The 22210-nt window shown below is 44.2% G+C and overlaps 1 protein-coding gene across 3 annotated transcripts in view; it reads left to right on the forward strand.

Moving 5' to 3' along the window:
- Window positions 1-22210, forward strand: part of TRMU (tRNA mitochondrial 2-thiouridylase) — an 852019-nt gene that overhangs the window by 354379 nt on the left and 475430 nt on the right. For all 3 annotated transcript variants that reach the window (XM_069629233.1, XM_069629231.1, XM_069629232.1), the window contains exon 4: window positions 12367-12489. In XM_069629233.1, the coding sequence (XP_069485334.1) occupies window positions 12367-12489 (123 nt within the window). The remainder of the gene's footprint in view (window positions 1-12366; window positions 12490-22210) is intronic.

Consider the following 22210-nt stretch of genomic DNA (forward strand, 5'->3'; position numbering starts at 1 on the left):
ACAATAAGCCTTGTGCTAATCCCACCATACCAATGTTAAAGGGAGCCTTAATCAATGCAAGGACCATTCCAGCACACTGCCTAGATATATCTGATCTCATCTCTTCCTACGATCCTGATTTGTTAGCCATTTCATAAACATGACTGCAAGCTACGTCGGGCCAAGACAGAGGCGTCACTGGAAGGGGGGATTTAGGGGTTATAGCCCTGGGTCTTTTGGTTGTAGCCCAGGATAGAAGCTCAGGGGTTACAACCAAAGGGCTAGCTAGCCCAGAGTCCTGGCAGTCTCGATATTAGCCTGGCCCCAGATCTTTTCCAGACCTAGCAACTCCTCTGGCCCAGCTCTATTTCTAGCTGTTCCTCCTAAATTAACTATATATCGCAAAGATAGATCAGACAGAGTTGCCCTTATAGCTAGAGATACATTAGAGAAATCAGCAACCTCACCATCCAGACAGAACTCCTCACAGTTAAACTAACCCTCTTGCATACTGCCACTGTAGGTATCCACTTGGTCTATTGGCCTCCAGGTCCACTACTCTCCTTTGAAGAGGACATAATGCAACTACTCTCCACCAATTCCAAATCGCCCTCCAAAACCATTCTTTTGGAGGATTTCAACTTGTGTTTCAATGAAGACTCTGACATAAATTATCTTTAGAAATCTCTATTGAGGCATTAGGCTTTATGCAACAAATCCTCAACCCCACCCATTCTAAAGGCTGTATACTAGACTAGCTGACTGACCTGAACTCTAACATCAGTGTCACAACTAATCTGCTGTGCCTCTGGATGGACCATAATATGCAGCATACCAGTGTCCAACAGGCTCCTACCATACCCGTGCATCTACCTCCCACTCTAACTTGGAACTCCCGCAACATAACCTCCACTAGTATCTTGCCCTTGCTGATCGAGCTCATCAACCCACTAACCTTTGTCAGCGAACCGGCTACCCTTGTAGACATCTACAATCGTTCCCTCACGCTGGCCATTAACACAGTGGCTGCCATGACCCAACGCAAGGCTGAAGCCTCTGCTCACTGCAACACCTGGTTTACCCCTGATCTTAAAGTACACCATGCTAAGAAATGAGCGACTGAAACCTTGTGGGGAAATAACCCCTCAGCAGCCAACAAAGCTAGCTTCACCTTAATAGCAAAGGCCTACAAACAAGCAATACTTCTAGCTAAAAGTTCTACCTATAACTTTGGAATCTCTAAAGCTACCTCAAGCATGCAGGAGCTGTTCGTTTTCATACGAGAACTTGAATTGCCTGTACGCCAGCCTCTAACTGCACCACCAAAGACCGCACTTGTTGCTCCAACATACAAAAAGCCCTTCGTGATAAGATAACCTCACTTCAGAAAAGGAATCAGCTGAAGAATAATACGAAGAACAACTGCCCCACCTGACCACCCTGCTGCTGAGTTGTCAGCTCCTTTGCAAAACCTCTCGCTTTTCTATTTCAAATCGGTTTCAGTACCTGATGTCATCCAGATCATCAAAGTTCTTAAACCCTCCAAATGCCAAGGGGCCATTTCCCCCACTATAGTCATTGTGTGGAAGTGCTCACTCCCTTAATCTCTACACTTATCAACACCTTTTTTGCTTCATGCTTAATGCCAACCAACCTAAAAGACGCATTGGGTTTTACAATTTTAAAACAAAATAACCCTAGACTGGCCATTCTTAAGAACTACCGCCCCATTACCACCATCCCTTATCTCCTCAAAATCTTGCACCGTGCAGCATACCTCCAGATTCAATCTCACCTTGAATCCAACAACCTCCTTGGCCTGTGCCAATCTGGGTTAAGACCAGGCAATGTCACAGACTGGACAAACTCAATGATCCTGGCAAGGCAGCACTCCTCCTCCTAATAGACTTATCAGCTACCTTTGATCTCATCGATCACCAAATCCTGTGCCAACACATCTGCTCTGCTGCTCATTTTTCCACCGGAACTACTGCCTGGATCGCCTCTTTTCTTTCAAACCGGTCCATGAGATTTTTTTCTCACATCACATCTGCCCCTCCAGCCCTTGTCACTTGCAGGGTGCCCCGAGGTTCTGCGTCACCAGATATTGTACAATATCTTTACAAACCCCTTTTTGATCTTCTAGATGTCAGGGGCATTTCTTACACAAACTATGTGAACGATACTCACCTCTTGCCCATCACTGGCAACTATTTATTTTTATTTTATTTTATTGTTTTTTTTCATGACGCGCCTGTTCGCAACATTATCAAGCTGCAGGCGATACAGAACAATGCACTCAGAGCAGCTCTAAACATCTCAAAACGTGAGCATATCACTGCTGCTAAAGAAAGGGTGCCCCCGCTACTTTTAAAATAATACAGGGGTTGCAGGGCTGTCCCCCGCAGGTTCCATGCCTTAATATTGCCTCAAAAATATGGCAATATTTTTGCAAAGATTTAACACATGGAACCTTTAAATACCGCACCAAGATACCTCTTGTAGAAATTCAAGAAAGCACAGTCGGCAAGACCCACCCATACCTCGAACACACACCATCTCATCATCCCAAGATTTAGACGACAAAGATCTGGGGGAACTAGCTTCCCGGTCATTGCCACCAAGAATTGGAATGCCTTACCACTGTCTGCAAGAGCTGAACATTCTTATTGGGCATGCCACAAGCACCTCAAGACTCTGCTGTTCACTCACAAGATGACTTTGGGGGGTCTCTTCTCATAAGAATGCCTCACAGTGAGACCCTTTCACCTACGACATGGTTGTTAACTGTTTTTCACCTCTTGCTTCAAGACTATAACTAGCGCCTCGATTCCTCCGGGTTTAGTGCTCTATACAATTGAAATAATAAATAAACCTTGTGGAAAAGTTCTATGTTTAGGAGAGTATGGCAGTCCTTGGTAATGTTGCAATTTAAACTCCTAAAGTCTACAGAGCCTTATGGAATTGTCTGGCTTTGTGTTAAGTATGATATGATCCATTCCCAAGAGTTTGCCTCCTACTATTTTATTTACTAGCATGCTGCAGAGTAGTGTTTTGAGGTTCTTCTGCAGACTTAATGACACCTTGTTGAGCGTAATTTCATGTTTGTAGACCTTCCATTTTCACTCTCTATTGTTGAACACTTCTGGGTATTTGGTGAAGGTCTGTTGCTAGCGATTCTTGTATTTCATCGTGGCATTGAAATACCCAATTATTTCAGTTTGATACATGGAATATGCTCCAGGAGCAAAGGAGGTGGCTGCAATGCTGGTACTACTCCTGCAAGTTTTTCCCGGCACGTTTCATTCAGAATTGTGTGGAGAGAGTCAAGGTCGGCTGTGAGGCCAAGTTGCATTCCTTATATATAATTGTTCTTTTATAACACGCTCAATGCCTGTGAGTGGTTATTAAGCGCGGGATCGGGATTTGAACCGGTTTGCTCTGCATTGTCTTGCTTCCAAGACAAACGTGTTGCCCCTGAGCTATCCTTCCTCACCTATTGAATGGATGGAATACTGTAGAGTCATGAGTTTGTTCTCTTGAATTGATTCGCCAAACATTAGGACCGCTTCTCTCACAGTGGTGCAAAGTTCATCTAAATTTTGACCGTCTTTAGAGAGGGTATCATTTTCATCCACAAGTGCTGCCCCTTAGGTGGGTGAGGGCAGATTTGCCATTCCCCCTTTGTGGTTTGAAGTTGGTGGAAGTCTTGCAGAATTTGGCAAAGCGTTCTGTCCAGCAACATTCTTTACAAGTCTCCCACTGTGGGGCGCTATTTTTGTATTGCATTATTGTTGGTCACACTGATAACACTTTATGCATGCTGTGTGGCTTTGTTGGACCTTTTGACCTTTTCTATTTGTCATTAGCTGAGCAAATGGTATGGTTTGGGTCTATTCGACCTAAAATAGTTGACCTAATCACATTTGATGGAATTTGACCGAAAAAAAAGGTCAAAGAAATTCTTCGATCAAATGTTTTAAGTCAATTGTGCTAATACCAATGGGATTGCTGCTTTCTCCTTTCGTCTCCTTTTCTATAGCCCTAGAATAGAGTGTTTAGGCCTCTGGGCATTTCTGTCAGTTTCTGATGGGCAGAATGTACTTTGAAAAAAGATCACAAACCCTTGGTTCATGTCTTGAAGAGAAAAGGGGCCACCAAAGTATCTTTCCGCTAAGCCCCGTTGGCCACACGGCTGACAGTCTTCCAAAAAAGTATTGAAAACAAAACAGGGGCTTCAATCAGAGTGAAGACAAAGACATGAGGAACAATGTAACCAAGTACATGAATGCAACAAAGTTCATCCTCCGTATTTAATTTAGCGACAAAAGGTTTAAGTCAGAGACTAGGGTTAGGAAAAAAGTGTATAGGGCTTTCATTTATAATGCAAAGGGAATCACACATAACAATCTTCTGAAAGACTTGAATTAACTGTGATGTCCCATTATATTTCCATCAGAAATCACAAACCAAAATAACAAATTCCTCTCAGAGTTTGTTTCCTTGGTTGCAATATCCAATACAGATTGACTGTTTGGTTACTTAGCTTGTTCATTGATGCAGGACTGAAGAAATCTGTGGGTGTGTCCTCTGCTCTCCATCCCAGGTTTCCTGGTGCTTGGGGATCTCTGGTTGGTATCAGGTAATATTATCCCCACCAATAATATCGCCATATATATGGTCGTGTGATAAGGCCATAGGCAATATTATTAGTGGGGATAATGTATGGGTTTATTGGGACCGGGGGTTGTGGGGGTGTCCCCCGCCGGTTCCATGGCTTAATATCGCTGCAAAAATATGGCAGTATTTTTGTATGCCGATAATTAAGCGGGGATATTAACACATGGAACCCTCTGGTCAGAGTAGAGCAATAGGCACATGAGCTTGTGTTGTCAGCCCAGTGCAAAGTATTATCCCACCTGCGCAATCACTAAAGCATGAGTGACAGGCGAAGCAGGCGAGCGCATTAAACAAGGCTAAAGAGACACAGCAGCCAACATAATAGAATAAACGTCACAAGTCAGCGATTGCCCACTGAAAGCTCATACCCACTCTACATATTTATGATCGGGTTCCTCCTTATGTTGCTCGGAATAATGTGTTGCACTTGAGAGATTTCATGACGGCCTTTGTTAATTACTCTATTAGTAAGAGAAGTGTACCACACACCTTAAAAACCAACACACTAACACCATTGCTAAAAAACCAAACTTAGATCCAGTAAGGATCCTACGCCGGCCCCTTTCCAAGGGCTACGTTCCTTCCTGTCTGGACCTGTCTGGGCCTGGTTAGACCTTGGCGCTTTGCTCTCCCTCCGAGTTAACGGTCGTAAGCTGCACAGTGCGCCACTTTCCCATCTCAAGCACTCTCAAGGTAAGAGTAACATCAGGTGAAGTCACCTCGAATTGCCTAAGGGTCATGTAACTGATCTGCCCACCTGATCTAGGCAACTCTCTTACTCTTACTCTGACTCTTAATTGCCTTTTTCACCTCCATCACTCCATGCACATCCCTCAATTACCTACCTGGCTTGTGGCCGCTTTATCACCGTTCAGCTGCACTGTCTCATCTGCTCCTCCCTCGCGAGCCGCCACCACGTATTGGCCGAGGCCACTTTACTCTGCGCCGTTTGTGCCTTACCCACCTCCACCAGTCGATTTACCTTTCTGCTCAACCTGGCCTTTTCAGCCCGCCGAGTTACGTGTGATCCTTAGTGAGCCTACACAGCGTCGCTCTATACGATGCACTGCTCCATTGGCCTCTTGGGTCTGTCTACTTTAAGAGGGCCTGATTACCACGTTGGCGGGAAATTCAAACTTGGCGGCAACTGATTCTGACTTTGGTATTTCTGATGCTGATGCCCCTGTATTAGGAGGTGTGACCCCATCGTCTCCTACATGCCCCCTACTGCCATTATCCTCTGAACTTTTACCTGCTTGTAGGAGAGGCTATCGTACCCTCCATAATCTCACCAACCAGATCAACATGATGCCTGTTGTAGCCCTTTGTAAGGTGAGGTGAGGCTTCTCCAACTGGTACACATGTTCGCCTTTTCCTTTGTCCTGTCGGAATTGCTCTTCCACAATGAAACCTTTTGACTATAGCTTGTAGCCTTGTGCTACCCACACATTATGTGTCTACCTTATTTGTCCTGCAGCCTTGCGCTGCCCACATACTATGTATCTACATGATTTGTCCTGCAGCCTTGCGCTGCCTACATGCTATGTATCTACCTGATTTGTCCTGCAGCCGTGTGCTGCCCACATACTATGTTTCTACATGATTTGTCCTGCAGCCTTGCACTGCCTACATAGTATGTATCTAAATGATTTGTCCTGCAGCCTTGCGCTGCCTACATGCTATGTATCTACCTGATTTTTCCTGCAGCCTTGCGCTGCCCACATACAATGTATCTACCTGATTTGTCCTGCAGCCTTGCAGTGCCCACATGATACCTATCTACCTGATTTTGCCTGGAGCCTTGCGCTGCCCACATGCTACGTATCTACCTGATTTGTCCTACAGCCTTGCGCTGCCCACATACTATGTAACTACCTGTGGCTAGGCGTCCCTTAGCACGTATCTACTGTACCTATGATGTCCAATGTATGCATGCCTGATGCAGCCACCCGCAACAAGAGGTGAGGTTTCCCTAGTAGGGTTCACTGTACCTATGATGTCCCATGTTTGCATGCCTGATGCAGCCGCACGCAACAAGAGGTGATGTTTCCGTAGTATGCATTACTGTACCTATGATGTCCCATGTTTGCATGCTTGATGCAGCCCCCGCAACAAGAGGTTAGGCTTCTTTAGTATGCAACACTGTATCTATGATGTCCTATGTTTGCATGCTTGATGCAGCCCCCACAACAAGAGTTTAGGCTTCCCTCGCATGCATTACTGTACCTATGATGTCCCTTGTTTGCATGCCTGATGTTGCCCCCCGCAACAAGAGGTGAGGATTCCCTAGCATGTATTGACTGCACTGACCTTGATCGATTAATGTTGGGTAATTTGACGTATGTAGCCTACTATGTACAAGCACTTTCTGTAATCACATTCTTAAGCTATCAGCGCCGAGCTGCCTCTGGGCTTTGTGCGCCATATAAATGTCAAACAAAATACAAACAAAATAAATAAAACAATCCTTTAGAACTATCGACCAGTGGCAGGTTTGCCCTGGCCAGCTAAGATTCTGGAAAAGGTTGTAACCTCCCAGCTACAATCTCATATTGAAAATGTTCCATCTTGCACACCCATCAATCTGGTTTCCCTCCTTTACACAGGACCGAGACAGCGCTGTTTACGGTATGGGACAATGTACTAAGAAATTCTGATGAGGGGGCAGTGACGTTGTTCATCATGTTGGACCTCTGCAGCCTTTGATACTGTGGACTTTGACATCATGTGGACCATACTTACTACAGTGGTGGGAGTGTTTGACCAAGCACTGTCCTGGTTCTTCTCCTTCTTGACAGAACAGAGCAAATGTGTTAAACTGGCATTTTCTTTTCAAAAGATGCCCCAGTACAATTTGGTGTCCCACAAGGGTCCTCATTGTGCCCTATTTTATTCAATATGTACATACAACCTCTAACGAATATTCTGTCTAAATTCAATCTGTCATACCACTCTTATGCAGATGACACACAGTAATACCTGCGGGTTGAAGATCCCTCTGTAGCCTTTGCACACATTACACAATGCATGGAAGAGGTTGCATGATGGAACACACCAAAACTACAACTCAACCCCATGAAAACCGAAAATATATTGTTTGGGTCAAAACGACTGTCTAAAGTTTTTACTGTTGGTACTCCCTCACCATCTCTGTTTGGCGTACCCTCCATCATTGCCTCTAAAGTAAAGAATCTACGGTGTTATTGGCAGTCCAATTTAGGCTGTGACTACCAAGTGGGAGCTATAGCTCAATCCGTATACTACACTCTCCGATTATTACGATCAGCCCTATCCTATCTCCGTCAGATGTTCCAGTAGTAGTCGGCTCACTAGTTAATTAAAAACTGGATTGCGCTAATGCTATCCTCGCTGGCATCCCTAAATATCAGCTGCAACGATTACAAGAATCCCAAAACAGAGGTGTTAGTTTGGTCTTTGGAGTATCCAAGCGCACATCAGTGTCTGCCCTTCGGTTTCTACCCTGGTTTGCGGCGGATCAAACCACTAATCTCTGGTTTATAAATGTATAAACTGACTTGCACCAGTATATTTAGTTCGTAAACAAGATTTCTTGCTACAATCCAACCAGATTAATTGGATCAGAGGATACACAATTACTTGGGGTTCTTCCTTCCCGCTGTGCACAAAGGGGAGATAGACTTTCCATTTCAGGCCCTCCCCTTTGGAACTCTTTACCCCTTAATTGGAGAAATACAGCTTCCATAGTGTTATTTCGTAAAGCTCTCAAAACTCACCTGTTTCAATGATTTTTCACTCTCCGATTTCTGGTAAAGAGGCCTAACTGCATCATCAAGTCCTGCGCACAAATGCAGTTTACTCTGCCCGGCTGCATGTTATAAATAAACAAATACACAGACACTTTTTGTGTGCTGTCTTTCCACAGCAGGTACGGACGTCAGGTCATCCGGTTAACAAGGGAGCAGATCAAGGTGACTGACCTTGGAGATGTTCAAAAGCAAGTTTTTGGTGGACGGCGAAAAAAAGAGGAGGAAACAATACACGGAAGACCAGTTATGCAGCGTCCACAGCCAGGATTGGTGGAGAGGAGCACGTGGGACGGTCTTCAGAGCATTTGTGTTGTAAACTACAAAATTGTTCATTTTTTTCAGATTTTGTAGTTTGTTAGTGTTTATTCAGTTAACAATTTATAATGCTGCTTGCGAAGTGAAGCGCAGAGGTAAGCCTTCTGCGCTCTCCTGTATTCTGCAGGGGCTCTATTATGTGACCCAGTATCCCAGCATCCGCAACTCAGAGATGGGTCCTCCCACCCACAAAGAGATCCTGTGAGGAGTAACCTTCCCCCAGATACAGGACTCATCCGCAGTCGTCCGCAGTCTCTCTGGCCCAGCAGCTGGGCCTCCACTGCCGTCCCTCTCCAGGATTTACAGACGCTCCGCTGCGTCTCCCAATAAACCATGTTGCTCTAGGTTAGTACGAGAAATGTAGGCAGGTCAGAGATATGCACTAGGAAGATCAATTCAGGCAGTAATATGCCCCAGCAGCAATCCCCAAGGGTTGATCTCCTTGATCACACTGTACCACCATCATAAAGAAAAATGTTTGACTACAAACTGTGGGCTGTGGTCGGATTCCTGTGCCAGCTACTAACTTGAGACCAGGACCGGGCAGTGACAGCGACCCGTGCATCAGGACACTTTCTGACACTGACCTCATCGTCTTAGCCACTGCATGCTAGGAACTTGGGACTGAAACTTGCTTTGACCAGAAACCAAAACCTGTCAATTTTCTCAACCTTTTCCATCCATGCTTCTTCAAAGACACAGGCTGCCTTTTCAGTGTTCTTGGAACTTGAGAGGCAACTTGTGCCTGAGCAACAGAATGAATTGCTTTGCCAAAGCAAATTATTTTTTTTTGCCAACAGTTTTTGTAACTTATGGCGAAGTGGATTTGTAAAGGATTGCCATCTGACAAGGGTGTAGAAACCCTGGCTTTTTTATTTTCTTTTTTAAATTAATAATGAAATAATGCGGGCAATTCTATCACAGAAAGGGGAGTCTGCTAACCAGAATCCCGTTCATCAAATTCCGTGCCAAAAGCATAGTGTACACCTGTGCCGTGCACCGTACGTATCTTGATCTGCAGTGCCTGCCCTACAAAAGCACAGAGCAGCTTCAGAGGTCACACGTGCGCGCTTGACAGTTGTGGTGAGAGCAAAGTCACTTCAGCATAGAGGCTGCATTTAAAACTTGCACCTCTGTTTCAAAACTACATGATCATAATGAATTACCATCCTGATAGGAGTTTAACCATAAGCCATGCCCGAATTTAGGTATTGTAGCTGGTATTTCATGTAATAATACCACATCGGATCGGTATCATAAATGTCAACACTCTGAGCCAGGCCAGCCATGGATAGGCTGTGTGTATTCTCCCTAGGTTGTCTTTGCTCCAGCCAAGAGGATCATATCAATTGGGGGCTGCTGCCTTGCTTTCGATCCTTTGTGAGGTCGGGTAGCATCCCTCTCCAGTAGGAAAAGGAATCAAAGCACACACTCTACACAAAAGGACTAAACTCACACCAGAGTTTTGCATGCTAAAGGGATCTTTGATGCTATGGATCTGAGAAGGGGGATGGGTTAGTATAGACAGAGAGAGTTCAGCATGGTTGGGGAAGGGTTCCACCATCTTGTTTCTCTCTCTTCTTCTCCCTCCTGACTGTCTCAATTACTTCCATTAGCACAAAGAACTTTGGGTATAATGCTAGAAGGCAAAATACCACTTGTCTCAAGGCTAGGGATTTGGCCCCTTAATGCAGACTTGCTTTTGTCCAATCCTGTGTGTCCTTTTGCCTATGAAACATGGGGTCTCCCTCTCCTCCTTCGATTTACATTTGGACCAGCCAGTGCATAAGAGATTAAATTGGTCCTCTTTTGGAAGAGTTTGATATTTTCAAAGCCCTCAGCCACCGAGATGAAGGACTGCTCCAAGGCAGAGGCAAGCCCTGTTCCGTTCCCACGCACTCCCGGGGCACATTGGGGGTGACTCTTGCAGAACACCAGGACCTGCCACACTGCACAAAACCTCCCTAAGCTGGCAGAGCCGAACCTCAAGGTACACACCATGTCCTAGAGTCCCTGCATTGGCCCTCATAGCATCTGGAAGGACAGATCAGCCGGGAGCCTTGTTCTACTGCATCAAACTGGTCGAATTGCATCTGAATCATTTTTACCACGCTAAAACCAGAGGTAACCTCTGGTATGGCTTTTGGCACTCTACTGAACTTACCACTGCTGCTTTGTATCCGTTCAACTGGCTCACTGCTGCATCGTGTCAGACGGAGCACATTACCTGTTCACCTTGAACATCCTGCTCGCGCTGTGGATAAACTCAAATTACTGCCTCTTCGAACCCTCTATCACATCGACGCATCAAACCAACAGACCTCAGCTGTAACCGGTGGAACATGGTGTTGCTTTTTGACCTGAACCACTGCTAACCAACGTTTCGACTCGACGCTCGAACTGACCATGGTGAGCCATCAGAACTGCATGACCCAATCTTCTCACTCGACCAGCACCAAGCTCCTGCTTCAAACCGACTAGACACCAGCTCACTGCCTTGGACCAGCATGACTTGCCGAATCCAAACATGGTTCGACCCAAACCACAGTACAGCTCGAAGTCTGCTTTAAACCGTCAACCATTGGATTAAGGCACTTCATACTGACCCTGTCCTCCTGATCCACCTTTCTGGGACCCTAGAGACTGGATAAGCCCCTTTTGCACCCTTTTTCCACTAAGAATGTCCTTTTTGAATTCCTAGTTACGTTTCTTGCCAGTTATTTCCTCGCTGCTGAAAACCCATAGTGCTGCACCCAATACATTTGGCATCTCTCTGTCTTTCCTTTGCAGAGGTGGGGTTTTATAGTGTTATTAGTATTTATTTGTATATTGGTATATTTAATTAAAGTACACATACATTTTTATATAACCTTGATTGGACTTAACTTTTATTTTACTTTGCTGTTTGAGTTGCTACTGCAGCACATTCACACCCTTTTGAGAGTTTAGCCTTCCCTTGGCTCACTTTACCACAAACGTCCAAGGAGGTAGCTTTATTAGTATTGCCTGTATTACTATTGGGATCACTGTTGGTTTGTAAAAGTGTGGTTGCTGAGTAAAGAAGAGGTTTTTGCCACTGCTCATCCTTCCACTCCTGCAGAGCAGAAATCATTCTGTGACGGTATCTTTGTGATGTCAAAATATATATTTTGTTCTTTAAAATGTTGTGTTTTCTATTCTAAGTGCACCGACTATTCTAATGGCCTTGTTAGACCTGCAATAGCCAGGATACTGGTGAAAAGTGAACATTAATTTCGTAAATAATCCTGCCATTCCCATAGAGCAGGTTCTTTGATCCGCTGCAGAGCAAATCGCTTATTTGGCAGCGTTTTAACATAGCATGCTTGCCTTCTTTTCATGATTCTATTCTTCCCTTGTGCATTTTATGGTCTACATTTAAGGATTGTTTTAATGTCATTCGTCCTATTGCTGCACTCTGTGATGGGTTAATGATGTTTTTATTCTGCCTTGAAATTGCTTTTTTTATGGTCTTGCAAATTTGACAAAGGCTATTTAATGTACGCATCTATCTATACGTGTATACTATTGTACTCTACTGTGAATGGACATGCATATAAAACATGGCTTATTTTTAATTGAATAGGTGCAGATGCAGTAGCCACAGGTCATTACGCCAGAACCTCACAAGATGATGAGGATGTTTTTCAACAGAAACATTGTAAGAGGCCCGTTGGACTTTTTAGGAACAGATTTGAAGTTAGGAATGGTAAGCTGTGTGGCTGTATTTCCTTGAACCTGCCTGTAAATGTATGATTGAGAAATGGTAGGGTTGTGAAGAGGGGCCTCTACAACTGTAAGAATGAAAGGCAGAATAGGCCCTGTCAGAATTTGAACACACCCATACACAGTAGTGGACTGTCCTTTAGGGAACTAAAGAGCTTTCCCGGTTGGCCTCTTTTGTGTGGGAACCCTGGTTTTCTGTGCCTGTTAATCTCTCCCATGCCCCACACCTCTCCTGTCCATCTCCCCTCATCAATTTCAAGTAAAGAACTTGTTATAAAACTTCCAATATGTTATTTCTGGCACTTAGAAAATATTACGTCAGTTTGTTGCGTTTATGCACTTTTCAATTCCTTTTCCAGTGACAAATGTGCTTTAAGAATTACTATTTGGACCATTTGCTTAAGCATTCTTTTCTGGAGAAAAATATCCCCCCTGCTGCACTTTGCTCCCAAACCCTACTTTGAGGGTTTGGGCTTGCTTGCACAGTGTACAATGAGGCCACTTTCAAAAATCTTTCCACGGCCCCTGGTTTTGGTTCTCAGGTCACCTCTGAACATGCATGTGCCACACAGATCTCGGGGGATCTATGGATATGGGAACCTGACTCAATGGGTTGAACTCTCAATTGATTTCCCTTTCCCTGGTTCTCCTATGCGTACTCTCTCTTGCCCCTTTATTATGTAGTGCTCTGTCACTTTTTAGCTCGTGAGCACTGTATAATTCCTGGTATACAGACTTTTTGACTGTCACCAGAGCACTTTGATGCCTCTTCATGGTGACTTTATTGCATGTTATAAGAGTGCCTACTGTGAAGGCATCACGAAGCAAGACTGTCATGTTCTGTATGGCAGATTCTTATTCCGGGAAGTATTCCAACATGTCCGCCCTATCTGGCGATCATTGCAAACGCAACAGTCTAGATGTTCTATCCCAGAACACACTGCAACTCACTTATGTCACATCCTCCCAAACAGCTTATCAACAGAATCCTCCAAGAGCCCAGTGCGTTGCTACTCTCATAGGAGTATACAAGCGCTACGTGAGTTTGTTTGTTTGTGATTTACCTATCCTTACTTCCTTACTCTTGACTCCCTTTCTGACGCTCTTCATAACCTCGCTAACCCTTCCTTCTATTCTTGATCCGCAGACCGCTACGGCAGTTCGAGAGAAATCGTTACCTGATCTCGGACGATTAAAACCACGCCCTTTAGGAGTGCAGTGTCAGCCCAGTCTCACTTTGGTTCGGTATTCGGACCCTTGCTCTTCACGAGGTATTACATTATGCCCTGTCTTGATCCTCCTTCCATTTGCATTCTAGGGTACTCCGTAATCTGTTGTTCTCTTTTTTATGCTTTCCTTCTAGCGCAGTCTTTCTACCATGACACTCCAGGCTTACAGCCACTCCCCCGTGAGCAGTCTCCGGGTGGCTTCCCTTGTTCACAAACCAGTAGGCGTTTGTATTTCGTTCTTTGTTGCTCCTTTGGATTGTTGCTATTGTTTTATCATCTTTTCCTCATCTACCCTGTTTATATTTATAATGTTCTCCTTAGCTCATCTATCCAGTATTCTTGGGAACGCCAGGCGGCCTCCCCCTTCCTTCATATCTATTACCCAAGATGCCCTTCTTTCCACAAACCAGGGGTAAGATATAGAATAGAATATTACTGGAGGTCTGACAGCTTGAAAGGAATCTTATCCTACTCTAACCTATTCTAATCTTTACCTTCATATCCAGTCCTTAGTTACGTTCGCTAAGAAGCCTCTAACACCAGAAGGTGGAATCACATCCCGCGCAAGAACATCTCGGGGAGCCGACGCTCCCTAGCAGCTCTCTGCAGGGTTTTATTCCCAGTGAGGGTTTCCCTGGGGACCTCCCGAGGATCAAGCCTTTGTGCCGGACTCCGGAGCGGTTTTCAGGGGAATTCCTAATTACTGCAGGGAAGGTCACAGAGAGATTAATTACTGGATATCACCAGTCCACGGGACATTGCTCTCCGTTAACTCAGTTCAGGTAGGTGATTTTCTGTTTTCCTTCTCTGTTCACCTTGAGCAAATCTCATTTATGTCCAACAAAGTATAATCGCTGACAGTTAGCAACACCCAAAAAAGTAGTCAGCAGTCGCTGACTAGCTCCAGGTGATTAGAGTCGTTCCAGAGAACCCCCGAAGATGGATCCACAGCAACTGCAGATTCAGCAGCTAATAGCTGCAGTACAATCATTAACAAGTGAGGTTCAACAACTTAAGCAGGAGAATAACACCCTGCGACAGCACCAACAACAGGCAGCCCAGCAGGCTGCAGCCTCTCGCGTACCCCATTGTTCAGAGGTCCCTCCTGGTCCTTTACCAGGCGATCAGTTTGATGGTAACCCACATAAGGTCAAAGAATTCCTTGATTCTTGTGCCGTGCAGTTCACGTTCAAAGGGGCATTTTTCCATACCGATTGAGACCGCGCGGGTTACATGGTTTCACAAATGACAGGGCCAGCCTTAGCCTGGGCAACTGCTTTGATTACTAGCTATAATCCCATTCTGGACTCGCATACAGCCTTTTGTAACAGCATTCGTACCATGTTCGGCCGACAAGAGATCCGGGTAGCTTCCCAAGAACATCTCCTTGATTTCAAACAGGGAAATCTAGATATACTGTCCTATATTTCTAAATTTAAGCAGATGGCGAGTGAGACCATCTGGTCCGATGATGCACAGGTTACAATCTTTAGGAGAAGGCTTTCAGAAGAACTTAAGGACGAAGTGTCCAGAGTACCACGTCCCACCAACCTAACCAAATTCATTGCTCTAGTTCTGCAGTTAGGTTACCGTATGAAGGAGAGACTGTCTGAAAGGAGAAGAGGCCAGGCTCCTCGATTCTCCTCCACCTTTCCTCCCTCGTCCAGGATTCAGGCTCCAGACGAACTGATGCAGTTGGGGTCAACTTCAAGAGGTCCTTTAACACCAGAACGGAACCGCAGAAAGACCTTAGGCTTGTGTATGTACTGTGGTGCCAATACACATACCGTACAAGAGTGCCCAATCACACCGCCTATGCGCTCGGGAAACGCCAGCGCCCGGTCGTAAGAGGAACCACGGTCCGGGGTCCCACTCTTCAACCGGGTTCCTCACAGTCCTTTCATTCTTCAATGTGTACCAGTCATACTGATACCAACATGGTAGTGTTGAGGGTATCCTTCTCCATTGGCGATAGATTATTACAGGATATTCCAGCACTTATCAACTGCGGAGCTGCAGGGAACTTCATAGACGATCACTGGGCCGCTTCGCATGGTATCCCACGTTCCTCCAAAGCAGAATCCATACCAGTGGAAAGCTTGGATGGGAGTCCATTGGTTTCAGGACCCATCAAAGATCAGACAGACCCTCTGTTGATGTCCATTGCATCTCATCGGGAGAGTCTCACTCTGGATATCATCTGAGCGGCTCATCATCCTATCATCCTAGGTCTACCTTGGCTCAAAAAGCACAATCCATTCATAAACTGGACCACTGGATCTTTTTTCTTAGGGTCAGAGTACTGTCTGACACATTGCATAGGGGACCAACAGAAAGTATTGGTATACTCGATGTCCACTCTTCAGGGGTCACCAGGGGTTACAATCCTAAATCAGATTGCAGGTCTCCCAGAAGCCTACCAACAATACCGAGAGGTATTTGCCGCCACTGAATACAATCAATTACCTCCTCACAGAAGAGATGATTGTACAATTGAGTTGATTCCAAATCAACCTTTACCTTTTGGTCGGATGTACATTCTGTCAAACAACGAAAAGGAGGTTTTACGAGACTACCTTCGAGTCAATTTAATGAATGGATTGATCACTGAGTCAACCTCACCAGCAGCTGCTTCCCTCTTCTTTGTATCAAAAAAGAACACTGCTGAGCTCCGTCCTTGCATAGACTTTCGGGGACTGAATAAGATCACAGTTCCCGACAAGTATCCGATGCCCTTAATCCCTGACATCTTAGAGGCCGTCAAAGGGGCCACCATCTATTCAAAATTGGACTTGAAAGGAGCTTATCATCTAATCCGAATAAAATCAGGGGACGAGTGGAAAACGGCATTTCAAACACCTTTTGGCCACTTCCAATATAGGGTAATGCCTTTTGGCCTCTCAAACGCTCCCGCTATCTTCCAACGATTTATGGATCATCTATTCGCCGACCTACTCCTCCATAACGTCGTCTATTTGGATGACATTTTAGTCTATTCCAACATGGCCCAGGAACATGAGAAATATGTGGAAGAGGTTATACGGCGACTCCAGCAGAATCATTTATACTGCAAGCTGGAAAAGTGCTCTTTTCATCAGCCCCAGGTTACTTATTTGGGGTAATTTCTATCCGCAAAGGGGATAGCTATGGACCCGGACAAGGTGTCCGCTGTTCAGGACTGGCCAACGCCTGTCTCTTGCAAAGACATTCAACGTTTTGTGGGGTTTTCTAACTTCTACCGATGATTTATACCTGAATTCTCCAGACTAACACAGCCTTTGATGAATCTCCTTAAGAAAGGAGTTCCCTTTTCTTGGACAGAAACCACAGATCAAGCGTTTAAAAGGCTTAAGGAGCTCTTTACCTCAGCTCCAGTGTTGTTAACCCCGGATAAAAACCGTTGGTTTATTGTGGAAACCGACGCCTCACAGTATGCCCTAGGGGCTGTCCTGCTACAAATAGACAACTCAGATCATGAACGCCCAGTAGCGTACTTATCCAAAACGGGATAGAGCATTCAGAAAGTTGACTGTAGCTGTTCTAATGCTCATGATGTTAGTGGCTATTATTGCAACACATCTATTTTCTGGCTTCATTTATGCAAAATATGCCATGTGCTTGATGAAATGTATTTGTCTCATGTACATGAGTTCAGGACAATCCACAATCGTATGTTCCAGCGTTTCCTTGATGGTATGATTATTACAGAAACAACACCAATTATTTTCGTTACTGATTATCTTTCTATGAGCTTGCACATCACGAGTCGGCCATAGATGAACTGATAACGCAATATTGCGTTTCTTATTAAAGGGGAAGGTGCTTTACAAAGATAATGTTCAATCTCTCTATATTTCTTTGGGCCAAACAGGTGAGTGTCAAAATCTTTATATTTCAAACAAGCAGCTCTTGTGTCAATCCAGTCCGTCATATACAATTTTTTCTTAGCTCGGTCTGGATTGAACACCAGAGTGTCAATAGTGATGTCAGCATTGTCCATTACCATCATGATCCTCTTGGACCACTGTTTCGGAAATTCATGAGAAGAAGACAACAAATAACTTGATACAATTGCCAACGTAGATTCATTCAGAGCAGAAAGCAAACATTTCCAGAAAAGCCTACACATTTGCCAGTTATACATGGTCATTAAAGAAGATAACTCTAGCTCATAGCGCATCCAGGGACCTGGAATGCACTGAGGCAAATAAAGAGTTGCCCGCCAGAATTTTTCCTCCATTTGAATCAGAAACGCTGGTTGAATGACTTTTTGGATTTCCAAACCATACAGTAGCTACTACATTTTGAGTCCAAAACACAATGGCTGACTTGATAGAGAATTTACCGTAATTATACAAAATTAATCTTGTCTGGCAAATTGCAGATGTTAGTTTTTGTTCAATTTTAGACATTTGAGAATGAGCAGAAGGGAGGCCATCAAAGATAAGACCCAGATAGACATAATTTGGGACAATCTCAATTGTTGTGTTCTTAATTTTCCACTCTAGTTTATTTCTCTGTGAACCTCTGGGTGCATACATGACATTTTTTTTTGTTTTTTGCTGTTGACCACCAGTTCATTAATGCTGAAGTAATTACATAGGGCAGTCAGAAAATTCTGTAACCCGACAATTGTTTTGGAAATTAATACGAGGTCGTCAGCATACCACAAAGCCTTCACTTCAACACCATTCATTTTTGGGGCATCTGCAATTACTTTGTCAAAAATCCATCTGAAATCATTGATGAAAAAAATAAAGAGAGCTGAAGCAAGAATACATCCCTGCTTCAGCCCTCGTTTAGTTGTTACTGCCACTGATAACAATCCCTCAAAATTCAGTCTTATATGTACAGCAGTGTCTGAATGGAGGGCAAAAATAATGTCACTTAACGTAGGTGGACATTCCGCTTTGATAAGTTTGTTCATTAGTTTGGATCTGGAAACTGAATCAAAAGCGGAATGCAGATCAACGAAAGCAAAGTAAATAGGTTGCTTTGTTGTTTGGGCTTGTACTTTGATGGCATTTAGGGTGATCAAATTAACGGCGGTCCCTAATCCAGCTACAAAACCTGTTTGCTTTGGATCACGCTGATGCATCCTGGCGGTCCATGTATTAAAATCCCTTAGAACCAAGCGTGAAAATATTTTTCCAGGCGCATCTAGCAAAGCAATTGGGCGGTAACATTTTGGGTCCTTGCGATCTCCTTTTTTATATATAGGAACAATCAGCAGAGAACACCAGGACTTAGGTAGTTTTCTAGATGACAAAATGTATTGGAAAGTGTTGTTAAGAATAGTCGCCCAGTGTTGCGGATTTTGTTTGTATATGTAATTCGAAAGCCCATCCGGCTGCTCTAGAAGAGGAAGATTTGTTAATGAATTCTTTAATAATATCTTCAGAACAAGATAGATACCAGCACAGGGAAGATCTGTTTATATATTTATAATCATCCATGTTCTCATCAGCATAAAGTTCGGTAAAATGTGTGAGCCATTGTGCTTCTGTAACTCCATTAATTTGATGATCAACTTGGAAAGTGGAATTGCATTTATTTAGTAGTTTCCAAACTTGTGCTGAGGATTTCTTATGACAGGCTGCCAAGAAAAGTTCACCAACACTCTGAAAGAGATGAGCTTTCCTGGAGCGAGCCCAATTACAATATGAGCATTTAGCCGCTTTAATTGCCTTCTCTCTTTCTGCCAGCGGCAATTTACGTAAATTCTGCAAGTTTCTTCAATGGTCGGTGTTCCTCTGCTGAAGGACTATATCAAATCCATGAATATGAGTATTAGTCTGCCTGTGCTCGGAAGGATGTTCCTAAATGTGTCAAATATGTCTCCATATGATTCAAACCCATTTAACTTTTGACTATTTATGATGGAATAATTCAACGATGTCAACTTATCTTCCGACCATCTGAAACGATTTTTTGCATTATTGACAATTAGCATTTGTTTGTGCCACTTCTGCGATTTATCAATTCTCTGAGCTGAGATGGTCCAATATAATGATAGTAAATGGTGATCGCTTTTAGTTTGATTAACGATTTTAATTTTGTTAGTAGTCAAAAAAATGCTACTGCTCAAAAAAATGTAGTCAATCGTGGATCTAGATTCACCTCTCTCCCACGTGTGGTTTGGTGGGATATCCCCCTGGATGGCTCCATTGGCCGTTCTCAGATTTAGTTCAGTCACAAACCTAACCCATATCTGTCCTTCTTTACTAACCTTCTTGTTTTCTGTCTGGATGCACGTAAGGTTTAAATCACCGACCACCAAGATACCAGAAATGTTAGTGTTCTTTGCAATTTCTTCAAAAAGGATTGATAGATCACGGTAGAAGGCATTATCAGTGATCCCAACTGGGTTACGATATAAATTAATTAAGGCATAAGTTTGCGTTGTGTGAGAGATCTTCACTAGTTGCATAAAATTGTTCGGAGCCAACCAAGCAGTTATTTGAAAACCCCTACTCGATTTTACTGCAACCAACAAGCCTGAAGTGGATCTGCCTTTACCTGATGTAACCGCTGGCAACAAGATGAGATCATGACCATCCCAAACCGGGTTTTGTAGCATCCAGGTCTCCTGCAACGCCACAATATTAAAACAATTCAACTGATCATTTAGTGCCCATTTAAGATGCAGAAAACATCTCGTATTCCAACTTTCTAACTAAAATTCCTCTCTTTTCTCGCTATTTTTTTTTTTTTTTTAAACTTTATTTTTGAAGTTTTCAAAACATCAAATAACAGGTGCACCTTCGTGGTGCACTGACAAAACAGCAGTCAGAGGTAGGAAAGGGATAAGACCAGTTGAAGAGGGGGTGAGGAAAAGAGGGAAAAGAGCAGAACATAGTTTAACATTTCCCGTTTACAGGTTCAACTACATTGCCTCGTATCCCCGCCCCATCGTCCACATCTCCAGACATTAGAATGTTCCTTGATCAATGCCCAAAAGCATCGCGTTCTGAGTATCTAGTGACTTTCTGCCTCAGTTACCTCCATCAAGTTCAAGTGTCTTGAGTGTAAGACGAAACTGTACAATTTAACAAATATGTGATGTATGGCCCCCAGATGTCAGGAGGACGTGCATGTAATGGAAGAGTTTTTATAAACTCGCTCTCCACATCTTGACAGTACGTTATGTCACTTTTCCAATCTTCGAATCTGGGCAGGAATCCGCGGCTCCAAGCATGGCTATTCTTCTACGCGCTAGTACCAGCAGGAGGCCTGTCAGCTTACGAGATGCAGGTTGCAGGTATTTGGTGAGACCCAGCAGCAGTGCCAGTGGTAGTGGGGCTACCTGTTCACCTATTATGTCAGCAATCATTCGTAACACCGAAGCCCAGAATCGTTGGACACCTGGGCAGGCCCAGGCTAGGTGGAAAAAATCAGCCTGCCTCGCTGTACAGCGTTCACATCGAGCCAACGCCTCTGGGTGATGCCGGTGATTCTTGACGGGGGTATAGTACGTTTGATGTATAAAGTTGAAATGTATTAGTTTATATCGTGTGTTCACTGCAACTTTTTGGGTTTGCCGTAATATGTACGACCAGTCCTCGATGCTTATAGACTCTTGAAGGGCGGATTCCCATTTTTGCTGTGTTTTGGCGTTAGGTGACATTGTGTCTGTCACCAGGGATTTATAAAGCACTGAGACCAACCTCCCCTCTCCCTCCGCCCGAATGGTGTTGTGCAGTAGGTCCCAAGTAGGTGGTTGTTGATGGAACGAAGGGAACAATTTTTGCAGGGTATGGCGTAGTCTAAAGTATAGGAAGGTGTCTAGGGAAGTGTTCCCACCTCTGTCTTTGGCCATTTGTGGGGTAAGGAAGGTGCCCTCCGGGAAAACCTCTCCAAAGGAGTGAATATTAATCTTATCGGCCCATATTAGGAATGCTTTTTCATTCGTGAGCGGAATGCCTGGGATGAATCTGACCGGCAGCAGGGGAGAATATCTTATGCTCACACCGTGATTTGCAGCCATTTTTTTCCAGATTGTATATGTGGCCAAGACGTGTTTAATGTATTATATGGAACTGGGTTTTGGCTAACGATAACGGCGCTGAGCAAGTCAGGTGAGGCTAGAGCGCTTTCCACCTGCACATGCGGGCGGATAAAGTGGGACGTGTACCAGTAACTCAGAAATTGTGCCTGAGCCGCCCACTAGTATTTTTCTATGTCTGGGAGCGCTAGGCCGCCCTTTGATGTTGGTAATACCAGGGTTTCGTATGCCACACATGCGGGTTTCCCTGCCCACAGTAGTTCCAGGACTGCGGATTTCACTTTCAGTAGAAAGGATTTGGGGAGAAGTAGCGGAATATTTGTGAACAAATATAATAGCTTAGGCAAGATGACCATCTTTGTTAGTGAGGCCCTGCCCCAGAGCGTTAGCGGGAGGGTTTTCCACCTGTGTACTCGGTCCTGAATAGAGTTGAGTGTGGACATATAGTTATCTTTATATATCTCGTGGTG

The sequence above is a fragment of the Ambystoma mexicanum genome, chromosome 12, assembly GCF_040938575.1.
Source record: "Ambystoma mexicanum isolate Mex_15411 chromosome 12, UKY_AmexF1_1, whole genome shotgun sequence".
Lineage (NCBI taxonomy): Eukaryota > Metazoa > Chordata > Amphibia > Caudata > Ambystomatidae > Ambystoma > Ambystoma mexicanum.